This window comes from Bison bison, unplaced genomic scaffold, assembly GCF_000754665.1.
Source record: "Bison bison bison isolate TAMUID 2011002044 unplaced genomic scaffold, Bison_UMD1.0 scf7180017864213, whole genome shotgun sequence".
NCBI lineage: Eukaryota > Metazoa > Chordata > Mammalia > Artiodactyla > Bovidae > Bison > Bison bison.
The window spans coordinates 5,032,131-5,046,607 of NW_011494785.1; the positions used below are offsets into that span (position 1 = coordinate 5,032,131).

General features: G+C 48.3%; 1 protein-coding gene across 1 annotated transcript in view; it reads right to left on the reverse strand.

Moving 5' to 3' along the window:
- Nucleotides 1-14,477, reverse strand: part of DCP1B (decapping mRNA 1B) — an 87,711-nt gene that overhangs the window by 5,208 nt on the left and 68,026 nt on the right. The window contains exons 8-11 of the mRNA XM_010845217.1: nucleotides 10,733-10,799; nucleotides 8,408-8,543; nucleotides 1,871-1,999; nucleotides 6-336 (exon numbers count right to left, since the gene is read on the reverse strand). Of these exons, the coding sequence (XP_010843519.1) occupies nucleotides 6-336; nucleotides 1,871-1,999; nucleotides 8,408-8,543; nucleotides 10,733-10,799 (663 nt within the window). The remainder of the gene's footprint in view (nucleotides 1-5; nucleotides 337-1,870; nucleotides 2,000-8,407; nucleotides 8,544-10,732; nucleotides 10,800-14,477) is intronic.

Here is a 14,477-nt window from a genome sequence, read left to right on the forward strand (position 1 = left end):
GGGAGACCCTGTCTGGGCGGGCCCAGCGCAGGCCGCCCTGAGGGCGTCTGTGCAGGGCCGGCTCTCAGGCAGCTCTGCCAGCGGCTGTAGGTCCATGCTCCTGACCATGAGCTTTTGAATGGCAGGGCAGAGCTGCTTGTCGACAGGGGGCGAGGGTCTCCGGGGCTCCTCATAGGATAGGGATCGGACGACCCCCTGCCGCATTGGGAACTTCTCTGGCTGCTGCTGCTGCAGGGGGAGGGTCTGGGGAGGCCCTGTGGCCTCCTGACACGGGGCTTTGTCCTGCTTCCCGAAGAGTGCCGTCAAGGACAGGTGCTGGGGTTCCGGGTCTGAGGTCTGGAACAAACACACACGTCTGAGAGCATGTCCATGTGTGATGGGGGGAATGAAACCTAACTTACCCACCCAATGGTTTTTATTTACAAGGGGTCGATTAGAGGATAGAAAAGCCTAATGATTATAAAGTGTACACATCTGGGACTGCCTTTCTAACATCAAATTTTGTCACAGGCTTCTCCCTCCCATCCCAAGACAGCTGTCATATTTCAGTATTTGTTGAATTTTTTTGGGGGGGCCGAGCCACATGTGGATCCAGTTTCCTAACCAGGGATGGAACTCAGGCCCCTTGCAATCGGAAGCCTGGAGCCCTAAAGGTTGGACCACCGTGGAAGTCCCTCACTATCCGCTGACTGATGAGCAGTCAGGAGACGCTTGCTGGGCCTGGGGACGACCGTGTGCAAAATCACAGACACTGGCAGATGGAGGACCGTCGCCTCAACAGGAAGCACACCTCCCCCTGCAAAGTACCTGGAGACACCGAGCAAACACAGAAACACAAGGGTTTCAGAATTCCTGATAGTCTTCCACAGAATGATAGAAATTAAGGGCTGGAGAGTTGTAAGTCATCACTCTCTCTAACTTGATCCGAATACACAGCAGTAGCTCTAACAGCCTGTCAGAGGCGTAAATGCCAACCATGGCTGGCGACAGGCCTTCTTCCTTCCTGCCTGTGCCCTGGTGCCTCTTGCGGCTGCTGCTCCCTGCGGTTGGGCTAGGAGAACACGCGTGTAGCCTAAAGACACATATTCCAGTTTCTCTCGTAAACAATTTCCACGAAAAGCAAACTTATAATAAAAACTAAAAGATAATTAGAAAAGACTTTAAAAAAAATTCAATGCAAGACTTGCATGAGCCAGTCTTTATGTCTTTTGGCTCCATGTTCATCTTTAAAGTTGATTTAAACCAACAATTCCCTTTAAAAAATTTTTTTTGATGAGGAATAACCATAGGTAGTGGTTATACCCACACTCAGTGATGGAACTTACAGATTAGCCCTTTTGCTGATGCTGGGGTATTCTGAGAAATATATATACTCATACAAAAATTGATGTCATGTTTCATGTTTGTATCTTAGAGGCAAATACAGTGACGGGTCATGGGCTCTAAAGGGGGACTTGACACCAGTCCTTAGACCAGGAGTCCCACCCACACAGGGCACATGGCCCCGGACTGGGCACCAAGGGAAGGGCTGCATCTCTTGTCAGTGGCCGACCTCAGAAGGATACGGCCCAACGGGTAATAGTCTCGTCGGCTCCAACGTGGTATTAGGCTGCTGTCTTTTTGGAACACATTAACCTCTAAGGAGTCAAGTTCACAGAGTAAGGGAAATGCCAAATATCAAAACAGTAATCCTTTGTAGGAAGAACAAATTATACATAATGACAAAACCTCCACTTTGAAATCTCTCTTTCCTGGATCAACTCTAGGGCACCTCCACAGCACAGCCCTCCACCCCCTCGCCCCTGACCAGCCTCAGGGCCAAAGTCCCTCAGGAATCACCGGGACCGGGTGGAGAGCAAGGACCGTGCACCTGGCCGGGCCGAGGGCCCCGCTGCTGCCGGCTCCCACTGGGTTTCACTGGAATCGGCTTGATGAGGTTGGGGTTGTCGTGGATAGCAGACGAGCTGCTGATCTGTTTGGGCTCGGAGCAGGTTTTACACTGAAATAGAAAAAAGAACCTTATTTTTGGTGTAAAAGAAACTTAATCTCTTAAGAAGAACGCACCTTCATGCTCTTTATCGTATCTGTGTGCTCAGTTGCTAAGCTGTATCTGGCTCTTGGCGACACCATGGATGGTAGCCTGCCAGGCTCCTCTGTTCATGGAATTTTCCAGGCAAGAATACTGGAGTGGGTAGCCGTTTACTTTTCCAGGGGATCTTCCTGACCCAGGGATGGAAGCCGAGGTCTCTCACATCTCCTGCACTGGTAGGTGGGTCCTCTACCACTAGTGCTGCCTGGGAAGCCCAAGCTGTGTTTGAGTCTAAACCAAATTCATTGAGTGTGTCTCAGGGGCACAATTCAGCAGTGCTCCATCGGCCTGCAGGATCCAGAGGCCCCGAGACGCCTGGAGGTGTGACAGTCTGCGGGTCTGCCTGAGAAGCAGCAGCTTTAACAAAGTCTCCGGCTCTCCCACGGTAATCAGCAGTACAAAGGCTCCCCGGGTGCCTCGTCTGGGTCAGGGGAGGGCTCCGAGCCCAGTTGGCAGCTGACTTAAGACTGGAGAGCTGCATCCTCAGAGCGACTGACCCTCTTTGGTCTATAAACCAACGGGTAAAGCTGACTCAAACCACTGATTTTAAAAATTACTAACATCATCCTTATTTAATGAGTGATTTTTGCATAAACAGAATAATTCAAATCCGAGTGTTCTGAACCGCTCACTACAAATTAGAATTTCACAGAGAAAGAGATGAGAGACAAGCCTCGTCATTTCAGATCCCGAGTCATCACCGCCCATTAATCTAATCAACCGTGCAATTGCTCACACGCTGGGATTCATAGCCGGGAGGGTACGGCAGCGTTGTCCGCGTCTCCCTTGCTGAAACAGCAAATAAAACCGTAAAGCGCGGTCTTCTGCAAGGTGGGCTTGGTGGCGTCATTCGTTTCAATGGCACACTTGTGCCCTTGGGCCAGGACACACTTTTCTGTCCCCAGTGTGGAGTGGCCATGAATACGACCTTCCCCCCACCCCCAACAGCCCCCCACCCCGGACCCTGAGCATTTCCATAAGCTTCACGGCTGTTGGCTGCACTTTCTATCCGAGGATGTCGGGGCTGGGGCTGATCACCACTGTGCTTGCTTCGGTTTAGAAAGTTCACTGCGCAAAGGACTTTTTTCAGCCAAGAATTCCGTCCGCCATTTGCATATCTGGCACTAGTATTATTAAATGGCACACTTTCTGAGTCATAAAAAGTTATTTCCAATTCTCAGGTGAGTTATGGCCACAGGACCACTGGCCTGGCTTCCGAGATGTGGATCAGCAACATGAGACCAGAGTGTGGTCCCCGATAGAGTCACTGACAGAATGCTGGCGTGAAAAGGCTTGACAGCCTGCTGGCTGTGCCGAAGACGGTGGAGCTCGGCTCACTTCTGCGAGTGTTCCCGTCTGCACTCAGGGTCCCTGGGTTGCCAACTGCTTTACTCTGCACATGCTGAGGTGGGCCGTGGACAGCACCCCCCAGGGGAAGCGGCCAGCAGCTGCTTCCTGAGTCACCACCACAGGCCATCTACCAATGAAGCTTCACTTTCATGTAAAAAGTGCTCAGAACAAGACTGACTTCCACGGCTTGCAGCTCATTATCCAGAGGTTGAAGCTTCTACAACTCTCCCTACCCAAAGCTTCTATGCCCTTCCCTACTTGGAAAAACACACAGAATCGGCAAAAGTGTGTAACGGATTCTTTGCAGAGAAACCGAGGCTTTAACAGCTACATCACATGAGCCTGTTTATCACACAGACACAAGTATCCACGAGGCAGGGAAGCCTGGGGGAAAATATACTTGAAGTGCTAAAGGCAGACATTGTTGGGTGGTAGGGTTATGGGTAATTTCATTTTCTTTCTTCTACTTTTAAATTTTCTCAGTTCAGTTCAGTTGCTCAGTAGTATCTGACTCTTTCCAACCCCACGGTCTGTAGCACGCCAGGCTTCCCTGTCCATCACCAACTCCTGGAGCTTACTCAAACTCATGTCCATAGAGTTGGTGATGCCATCCAACCATTTCATCCTCTGTCATCCCCTTCTCCTCCAGACTTTCATCTTTCCAAGCATCAGGGTCTTTTCCAATGAGTCAGTTCTTCGCATCAGGTGGCCAGAGTACTGGAGTTTCAGCTTCAGCATCAGTCCTTCCAATGAATATTCAGGACTGATTTCCTTTAGGATGGACTGGTTGGATCTCCTTGCAGTCCAAGAGACTCTCAAGAGTCTTCTCCAACATCACAGTTCAAAAGCATCCATTCTTTGGCACTCAGCTTTCGTTATAGTACAACTCTCATATCCATACATGACTACTGGAAAAACCATAGCTTTGACTAGACGGACCTTTGTTGGCAAAGTAATATCTCTGCTTTTTAATATGCTGTCTAGGTTGGTCATAGCTTTTCTTCCAAGGAGCAAGTGTCTTTTAATTTCATGGCTGCAGCCACTATCTGCAGTGATTTTGGAGCCCAGAAAAATAAAGTCTCTCACTATTTGCATTGTTTCCCCATCTATTTGCCATGAAGTGATGGGACTGGATGCCGTGATCTTAGTTTTCTGAATGTTGAGTTTTAAGCCAACTTTTTCACTCTCCTCTTTCACTTTCATCAAGAGGCTCTTTAGTTCTTCACTTTCTGCCGTAAGGGTTGTGTCATCTACATATCTGAGGTTATTGATATTTCTCCCAGCAATCTTTGATTCCAGCTTGTGCTTCATCCAGCCCAGCATTTCACATGATGTACTCTGCATATAAGTTAAATAAGCAGGGTGACAATATACAGCCTTGATGTACTCCTTTCCCGATTTTGAACCAGTCTGTTATTCTATGTCCAGTTCTAACTGTTGCTTCTTGACCTGCATATAGATTTCTCAGGAGGCAGGTCAGGTGGTCTGGTGTTCCCATCCCTTTAAGAATTTTCCACAGTTTGCTGTGATCCCCGCAGTCAAAGGCTTTGGCATAGTCAATAAAGCAGATGTTTTCCTGGAACTTTCTTGCTTTTTTGATGATCCAGCAGATGCTGGCAACTTGATTTCTGGTTCCTCTGTCTTTTCTAAATCCAGCTTGAACATCTGGACATTCACGGTTCACGTATTCTGAAGCCTGGCTTGGAGAATTTTGAGCATTACTTTGCTAGCGTGTGAGATGAGTGCAGTTGTGTGGTGGTTTGAACATTTTTTGGCATTCCGTTTCTTTGGGATTGGAATGAAAACTGACCTTTCCCAGTCCTGTGACCACTGCTGAGTTTTCCAAATTTGCTGGCATATTGAATGTAGCACTTTCACAGTATCATCTTTTAGGATTTGAAATAGCTCAACTAGAATTCCATCACCTCCACTAGCTTGGTTCATAGTGATGCTTCCTAAGGCCCACTTCACTTTGCACTCCAGGATGTCTGCCTCTAGGTGAGTGATCACACCATTGTGATTATCTGGGTCATGAAGATCTTTTTTGTATAGTTCTTCTGTATATTTTTGCCACCTCTTCTTAATATCTTTTGCTTCTCTTAGGTCTATACCATTTCTGTCCTTTATTGTGCCTATCTTTGCATGAAATGTTCCCTTGGCATCTCTAATTTTATTGAAGACATCTGTAGTCTTTCCCATTCTACTATTTTCCTCTATTTCTTTGCATTGATCACTGAGGAAGGCTTTCTTATCTCTCCTTGCTATTCTTTGGAACTCTGCATTCAAATGGGTATATCTTCCTTTTTCTCCTTTGCCTTTAGCTTCTCTTCTTTTCTCAGCTATTTGTAAGACCTCCTCAGACAACCATTTTGCCTTTTTGCATTTCTTTTTCTTGGGTCTTGATCACTGCCTCTTGTACAATGTCACGAACCTCCGTCCATAGTTCTTTAGGCACACTGTCTATCAGATCTAATCTCTTGAATCTATTCGTCTCTTCCACTGTGTAATTGTAAGAGATTTGATTTAGGTTATACCTGAATGGTCTAATGGACTTCCCTACTTTCTTCAATTTATATCTGAATTTGGCAATAAGGAGTTCATGATCTGAGCCACATTCAGCTCCCGGTCTTGTTTTTGCTGACTGTATAGAGCTTCTCCATCTTTGGCTGCAAAGAATATAATCAATTTGATTTCAGTATTGACCATCTAGTGATGTCCATGTGTAGAGTCTTTTGTGTTGTTGAAAGATGGTGTTTGCTATGACTAATGCGTTCTCTTGGCAAAACTCTGTTAGCCTTTGATCTGCTTCGTTTTGTGCTCCAAGGCCAGATTTGCCTGTTACTCCAGGTATCTCTTGACTTTCTGCTTTTGCATTCCAGTCCCCTATAATGAAAAGGACATCTTTTTGGGGTGTTAGTTCTAGAAGGTCTTGTAGGTCTTCATAGAATTGTTCAACTTCAGCTTCTTCAGTATTACTGGTCAGGGCATAGACTTGGGTTGCTATGACCTTGAATGGCTTGCCTTGGAAACGAACAGAGATCATTCTATCGTTTTTGAGATTGCATCCAAGTACTGCATTCCGGACTCTTTTGTTGACCATGATGGCCACTCCATTTCTTCTAAGGGATTCTTGCCCACACTAGTAGATATAATGGTCATCTGAGTTAAATTCACCCATTCCGGTCCATTTTAGTTTGCTGATTCCTAAAATGTCGATGTTCACTCTTGCCATCTCCTGTTTGACCACTTCCAATTTGCCTTGATTTATGGACCTAACATTCCAGGTTCCTGTGCAGTATTGCTCTTTACAGCATCGGACCTTGGTTCCATCACCAGTCACATCCCCAACTGGATGCTGTTTTTGCTTTGGCTCTCTTCATTCTTTCTGGAGTTACTTCTCCACTGATCTCCCTTTCTCCACTAAATCTTCTCATTGAACATCAAAAGACAATACTTCTTTAATTTCATAGCTAAGTCAGAGGTATATCCAGAGGACAAATCTTCCTTCTTGCCTTAAACCACAAAACAGTCTTAAATACAGAATAGCCCACTGATTATTTTATTTTTCTTATTGCAGTATAGTTGACCTGCAAAATCATATTAGCTTTAGGTGTTCATAAAAGTGGTTCAGTTATACATGTGCACACATGTTCTTCAAAATAGGCCACTTCTAAAGACTCGGCATGAAGCCCCACAGCCCTTGACTCCCCCTGGCCCGGCCACTGCCCCAAGCTCATCTGCCCTCCAACTAAGTCTAATGGAGGAAGAAGCTCAAGGTCACGGTGCTGCTACTTCACAGCAGATTGATAGGCATTTGCTTCTTCAGGGAGAAAACATAAAATATTGTCCAAAACAAGTTTTTCAAATTACTCTATTAACTTCATGTAAAAAGGCGTTTGTAGTGTTGCCAGGTTTCGCTTTATCAATATCATCTTCCTCCAGCTCCAAGTATTTCCTCTCTCACTTTCTGGGGTTATCACACATTTAAGAGGTTTGGAGTTGCAGAGGCCTCAGCGGTCAGTTGGTGTACGACTCAGTCAGAGCCCTGCTGTTCTCCTGGTATGTGCCCGACATCCAGCACTCTGTCCTCCTGAAGACTTGTGGTCACATGCTCTCATAGCAAGACTCCCGAGGAAGGGCAGTGTTTCCATGTCCACCTTCCCATACCCAGGCCCGGGCCGCTTCTGAGGCCCATGCTCTGTGTATTGGAAGAGTACGTGACACAGACGTGAGCAGACTTGCCCAACCTGGGGGCTCTTGGGGCAGGTACCCCTGGTGGGTGGGTCAGAAGCCATACGAGGGACCGAGAACACATGAACTGAGCCTTCAAAGATGTCCCCTGCTGATGGATGAGTAGAGGAGGAGGGGGCTCCCCCAGGGGCGGCGAGGCTGGGTCGCCCTGGTCACATGGTGGGTGCCCTGGAGGGGCCCAGGTGTCACACGCTGGGCAGTGAGAGGCGAGAAGGGTATGGAGCAAGGCCCGTGTGGCTGTGCAGGTGCTTCTGGACACTACCTGGCTGGTGATGGCAGGAGGACGAGCATCTTCTGTTACTGATCTCTCAGCTGGGCGATGGACACTATGCACATGATGTGTTTTATTGTTGTTTCTCAGTTGCTAAGTCATGTTCAACTCTTTGTGATCCTACAGACCATAGCCCACTATGGGATTCTCCAAACAAGAACACTAGAGAGGGCTCCATTTCCTCTTCCAGGGGATCTTCTCGACCCAGGGATCGAACCTGCATCTCTTGCATTGGCAGGTGGATTCTTTAACATGGAGCCACCAGGGAAGCCCCTGGGGCTGCGTTTTAATCCACTTAAAAGCAAACAGTCTTCAGTCTACTAAAAGTCAACAAAGATGGTATTACTCATAGGCTTCTGTTTGGCGGAAGGAAGGGGACCAAGTCTGCCTTAACGGGCAGGTCCCCACCTGGAATCTGAGTGCGTCACGGTGGGGACGGGACTCACCTTCGTGTACTCGTCTTTGGCCTTGGTCAGCATCCGCAAGATGTCGGCCTCCTTGCCCTCTCCTGAGCCGAGGCTCACGGGCGAGGCCCCGGCTCCCGTTCCGTGGTGGGCTTTCAGCTGTTCGTACTGAGTGAGGCTAGAAAAACAAAGACGAGATCCATACCAGAAAAGACAGCTCAACACAGCCAGCAAGTCCTCACCCAGTTGTTTTTATCTTGTTACGATCGTGTTAGAAAAAAGATCACTGGAAGTGATGGGAGAAACATGGGAGTCAAGGTCCCAAGTTCACTGACCACAGGACTGCATCTGGAGGGGCATGGCTTCCACCCTGCCTGGTGTCCCATGGCAGCTGTCACCCAGCCAGGGCAGGGTTGAGGGGCTGGGACGGAGGCCAGGTGGCCCCGAAAGTATTCACTATTGGGTCCTTCTCAGAAAAAATCTGTGACTCCTCATTGTGAGCATTAGGAGGGACCCCTGAACTGCTGAAGAACCCAATTCAGGGTTCTCAACCTGGAGACTAGGTTCCCAACACGGCAGATCCAGTCTCCCCCTTCTTCCAAAGTGCCTGGGAGTCGAAGCGCAGCTGAGCCCAGCCCCTGTGTCCCGGATGGTTTAGAAGCACAGCGAAGGTCCCACCGCAGAAGAGGGGGTGTGAAAACACAGCACTGGGAAGCGCCTCTGTCCTCCTGAACACCTTGCAGAGGGGAGGCCAGGCCACTTCCCTGCTGGTAGGGGGGCGCGTCTCCCTCCCGTGGGAGGGCTCTGACCGTGGCTCATGCTTCCCCATTGCTGCCATGAAGTTTGCGGGGAAAGAAAGCTGCGGGTTCGCTGAGGCTCAGCTCTGAGGATGGGTGGAGAGTCCACATGCATTGTGCTTGGCTAATTGCTCGACACCAAGCAGGTCCTGCCCCAGCTGCTGAAGAATCACCACAGAACCTGAGTGTCTTCACATCGCCTCCTGGCTGGGGGACACGGCGCCTTTTAATCTATATGAAGCCCTGCTATTATTATCTGCCGCAGTTTACAATCACAGGAATGTTCTAGGAACTAGCTGTTACGGTGGTAAATACCAGTTTGAACACACTTAATCACCATCTGCAGCCTGAGCTGCTTACCTAAAATTAGCTCTCACCAGCTCGGCTTTTCAGAAATCAGTCTTATCTATAAAAAAGTGCTCCCCACAGCCCATATTTTAGGGCCACTTTTTAGCCATACATCAACAAGAATCAGCCACAGGTTTGCATATGGCCCCTCCCTATTGAGCCTCCCTCCCATCTTCCACCCCTAGGTTGTCACAGAGCACTGGGTTGAGCTCCCTGAGCCAGAGAGCAAATTCCCACTGGCTATCTATTTCACAGATGGTAATGTATATGTTTCCCTGCTACTGTGGCCATTTCATTGACCCAGGATTTAAAACTGACAAATGGTTGGTTCTCTAGCAGATGGAGCTGCTCGTTTGAGCCTGTGTGGGAGGCAGCTGGATTCCATGTATGGCTGAGCCCAGTCCCGGCCCAGGGTCATGGCATGCAGGAAGCTCACTCGCTTCCAAGCTCTGAACCAGCCACAGGAATGCAGGGAAATAACTCCCTTCCCATGAGCGGCCCTGGGGCTCAAGAACCTCAGAGGGTTGACAGATCCCCAGGGGGACAGTGTGCTGACCTGGGCTTCCTTTCAGGTCATCAGGGGAGCAAGAGTGGGACCAGGAGACAGTCATGTAAGTACCCCCCAGTCTCATGCCTACTGGCACCAGTCAACAAGGACTCGAAAGATTAATAGAAAAGAGACTAGGAACACGAAAGAGAGAGAGTCCATCTGCTGATCACTAAACTAGTGTTAGCTCAGATATTTCCAAAGATATTGAAAACAAAGACTGAGCAAAGCCCTCACTCACACGGGAAGGAGGTTCAAGATCCACAGGCAGATGGAGGGGAGTCCTTGGGGCAGGAGGGCATGGGGACCCAAGAGGAGATGGGGCAGCCTTTCAGAAAGACTCTGAACATTCTCCTCAGAGATATACCAATAGCTTTTCAGAGGAAAAAACTGCTAATTTACACATGAGGATGGTATTAAGGAAAACTGCCACCCAGAAAAACTGATATTACAGATCACATGCACAGAAAAAAAGGGAGGGGGACTATTCTACATAATAAATCCTACTGAGTGGAAGTGTGAGACATTGTCATTTACGCTTATTTTTCATCTGGTGAGTAATGGTGAAGGTGTTGCTAAGCATGGTGAAGGAGCTGCTGTCAGAGACGGGCTCTGTTTACCCCGCGGTGCAGTCCCACACACTCAGAAACGCAGAACACATCCCGCAGCACTTACTTCTTCATTAGCTCTGCGATTCTTTGGCATTCTTCCTTGTCATAAAACCAAATTCCATAGATGGACACTGCAAGAAACACAGAGGACCAGTGCATGAGCATCCTCAAGAAGGGGAAACAGATCCCCTTTCCACCGTGAGGGAAGTACATACTCGTAGAATAAGTGAACTAGTCGCTGGAGTCGAAGCTTGAAAACCTCGAGCTGGGGCTTTGTAAGCCCAAGGAGAGGGTATGCAGACACAACCTGGACCTGGACACAGCAGGCACGGGCCGAACGCTTAGCCGGATGAGCAGACGGAAGATGAGCCCCAACTCTCCAACCTCCAGCTCTGCAGCGTTGCTGCCTCACGTGTCTTCACACACTCACACACATTCACACATTCTCACATACACATGCTCACACAGAACTCTCACTCACGCACACAAACACGTTCACATACACACACATTCACCACACACACACACAGTCTCATATACACACGCTCGCAGAGCTCTCACACATACAAACACGTTTACACACACACACACTCACCACACAGTCTCATATACACACACTCACACAGAGCTCTCACACATACAAACACGTTTACACACACACACACTCACCACACAGTCTCATATACACACGCTCACACAGAGCTCTCACACATACAAATACGTTTACACACACACACACACTCACCACACATACAGTCTCATATATACACACTCACACAGAGCTCTCACTCACACAAACAGGTTTACACACACACACTCACCACACACACACACAGTCTCATATACACATGCTCACACAGAGCTCTCACACATACAAACACATTTACACACACACACACACTCACCACACATACAGTCTCATATACACACGCTCAGAGAACTCTCATGCACACAAACACATTCACATACACACACACTCACCACACACACACAAAGTCTCATATACACACGCTCACACAGAGCTCTCACACATACAAACACGTTTACACACACACACACTCACCACACATACAGTCTCATATACACACTCACACAGAGCTCTCACTCACACAAACACGTTCACATACACACACACTCACCACACACACACACACACAGTCTCATATACACACGCTCACACAGAGCTCTCACACATACAAACACGTTTACACACACACACACACTCACCACACATACAGTCTCATATACACACACTCACACAGAGCTCTCACTCACACAAAGTTTTACACACACACACTCACCACACACACACACAGTCTCATATACACACGCTCACACAGAGCTCTCACTCACACACACATGCTCCATCTTCTGTAACTGTTGCACGCCTGACACACATATTAGGCCTGGAAGCTTCTCTCCCTTCTCCTTTTTCCCGGGAAGGTGTTATTAAGTGAAAGATCAGTTTTGGAGGCCTTAAGTGAGGATACAGTGCTGGGAAAATAAAATTCAGTAATGAATCTGCAACTCCAAAGTGTCCGCACAGAATATTTACAACTGTTCAAAGACTAGATATAACCACGACTTAGTGATTTAGTGATGAACAATGTGGCATAATACAGTTGCTATCGATTCAGTTAATTTTCAAGTAAGTCATATATATTAGTATGTACGATCTACGTCATTTTTATAGCAAAGGCTAAACAGGTCTAAAGGCCCCCCAGGTGGCTCAGCAGTAAAAAATCCACTTGCCAGTGCAAGAGACGTGGGAGACTTGGATTCAGTCCCTGGGTGGGGAAGATCTCCTGGAGGAGGAAATGGCGACCCACTCCAGTATTCTTGCCTGGAGAATCCCATGGACAGAGGAGCCTGCAGGCTACAGTCCATGGAGTCTCAAAAGAGTTGGACACTAGTTAGCGACTAAACAATGACACAAACAGGTCAAAAATAAGTTTATAAAGATCTAGTTGAGGATCTGGTAATGTTAATCACATCAACAACAAATTAACTACACACACATTTAAAAAATCTTCACCAAAAACAGCTGCTAAGTTATGACAGGGCAATGAGACCCAACAAAATATACTTTTAAAAGAAAATAATTTTTTTGATTTAAACTTCCAAAATATTTAATTATATGGGTATTATTCGGTCATTAAAACATTTGTGATATTTTAATCACTGCCCCCGTCCCAGCCCGACTCACCTACCAGCGGCCCTGTGGGTCTTTCTGTTTCTTGTCAGTAAAGATTCAGATATCAAAAGGTACAGGAAGTGTTGTTTTAGTGCTGTTAAGCAGAATCCTTAAAAGGACTCTATAAGTCTGACCCCTATAAATGGGGGTAATTTTTGTGGTCAGTGCACCAGGAATCTATCTTATCTGTGAGTGCAGGGGCGGGGCAAGTGGGAAAAAAACCCCCAGCTTTCTCTTGGTCGGACCACTGTGCGTTCTTTGAAACACATGCACATACTGCTCTCTGATACATGGACACTGGAAAAAAAAGAGTCAGGGTTTGAAGGCTATGCGCTGAGAGCCTCAGCAGCCAAAAGAAAGTCCTTCACCCCAAGACCATTAAGCGAGCCTCTGGGGACTTGACTCCGGGCTCTTCCCGGCCCATGGACACTGATCCCCGGTGCTAGCTGCCCCACAGGTTCCTGCAGGCCGACCCACAGCCCTGTGCTCCCCTGAGCGAGAGCGGATTGGACCACTGACACTAAGATCATAGCAACTAAGAAACCTGAAGGCGTTGTGGGTTTTTGGAGGCTTCAGTCCTCGTTACAAACCCAGGATCTTGCTCTGTTCTCTGGTTACAGTGAAAACTTCCTCTCGGTGGAGATGGAATTTTCCAGAACTACCAAAGGAGGAAAGTGGTGGCAGCGGAGAAAAACACGTCACCAAGGAAGTGGAAGCCCAGTAGCCAGGGAAGAGCAGCCATTAATGTCTCGTCAGGAGAACGTGAAAGTAGAAATGTATCTGCTGCCGTCTGGGGGGATGTCACACGCTTGTGACATTTGACAAAAGGAACCAGGTTCTCGTAAGGATCGGACGCCAAGCAAACTATTGACATAAATGGGAAAGCAGTCTGACTTATGTCATTACTGCGAGAAACCCGAAATGCAGACGGTCGGGAAGATATCCGTGGGAACATCTTTCAGACGTCGATGGGGGGAAGGGAGGGGGGCTGGGCCTAAAGGGATGGAGGGGCACCGTGGAGGTTTCCTGAGGACCCGACTGACCGCTTATCTCTAAAGCAGCATGGCTTTAAGATTAGAACGGGGTCATATTGAAATGACTCTTTTCATCCCAGTTAATGTGCCATTTCAATGTACAACTTAAAACAGTCGAGGAGGAAAAACAGATTTACCAAGTCCTCGCTCCCGAGAGAGAGCATGAGATAACACACAGAACTGGGCCTAACTTTCTTCTCCTTAAAATAGTTTCCCAGCCTGGGCCACATTCCACGGGAGCCCCCGCCTCTTGGGCCCGCGTTCCCAGCTGGGCAGGCCTATCGCTGTCCTGTGTCCCAGGGGCTGGTGGTGACCCACGCAAACCAGAGCCTGTCACCGGCCGGGAGGTGCCAAGCTGACGGGCTGATAGATCCATCACATCTCGCTTCCCTTCTTCCCGGGCGGCTGCAGGGCGAGGCCAGCCTGGGGTGGGCAGTGGGCGCCGCAGGGAGGAAAGAAGACAAGCTGAACAGAACCGAGGGAGAAGGTGTGGTCCTGGCATTCTCAGACTTGGGAGTGGTCGCTGCAGCCTAGCTCGAGCCTGGGACACGGGGTGCTGAGCGGTCAGCGGGAGATGCTCT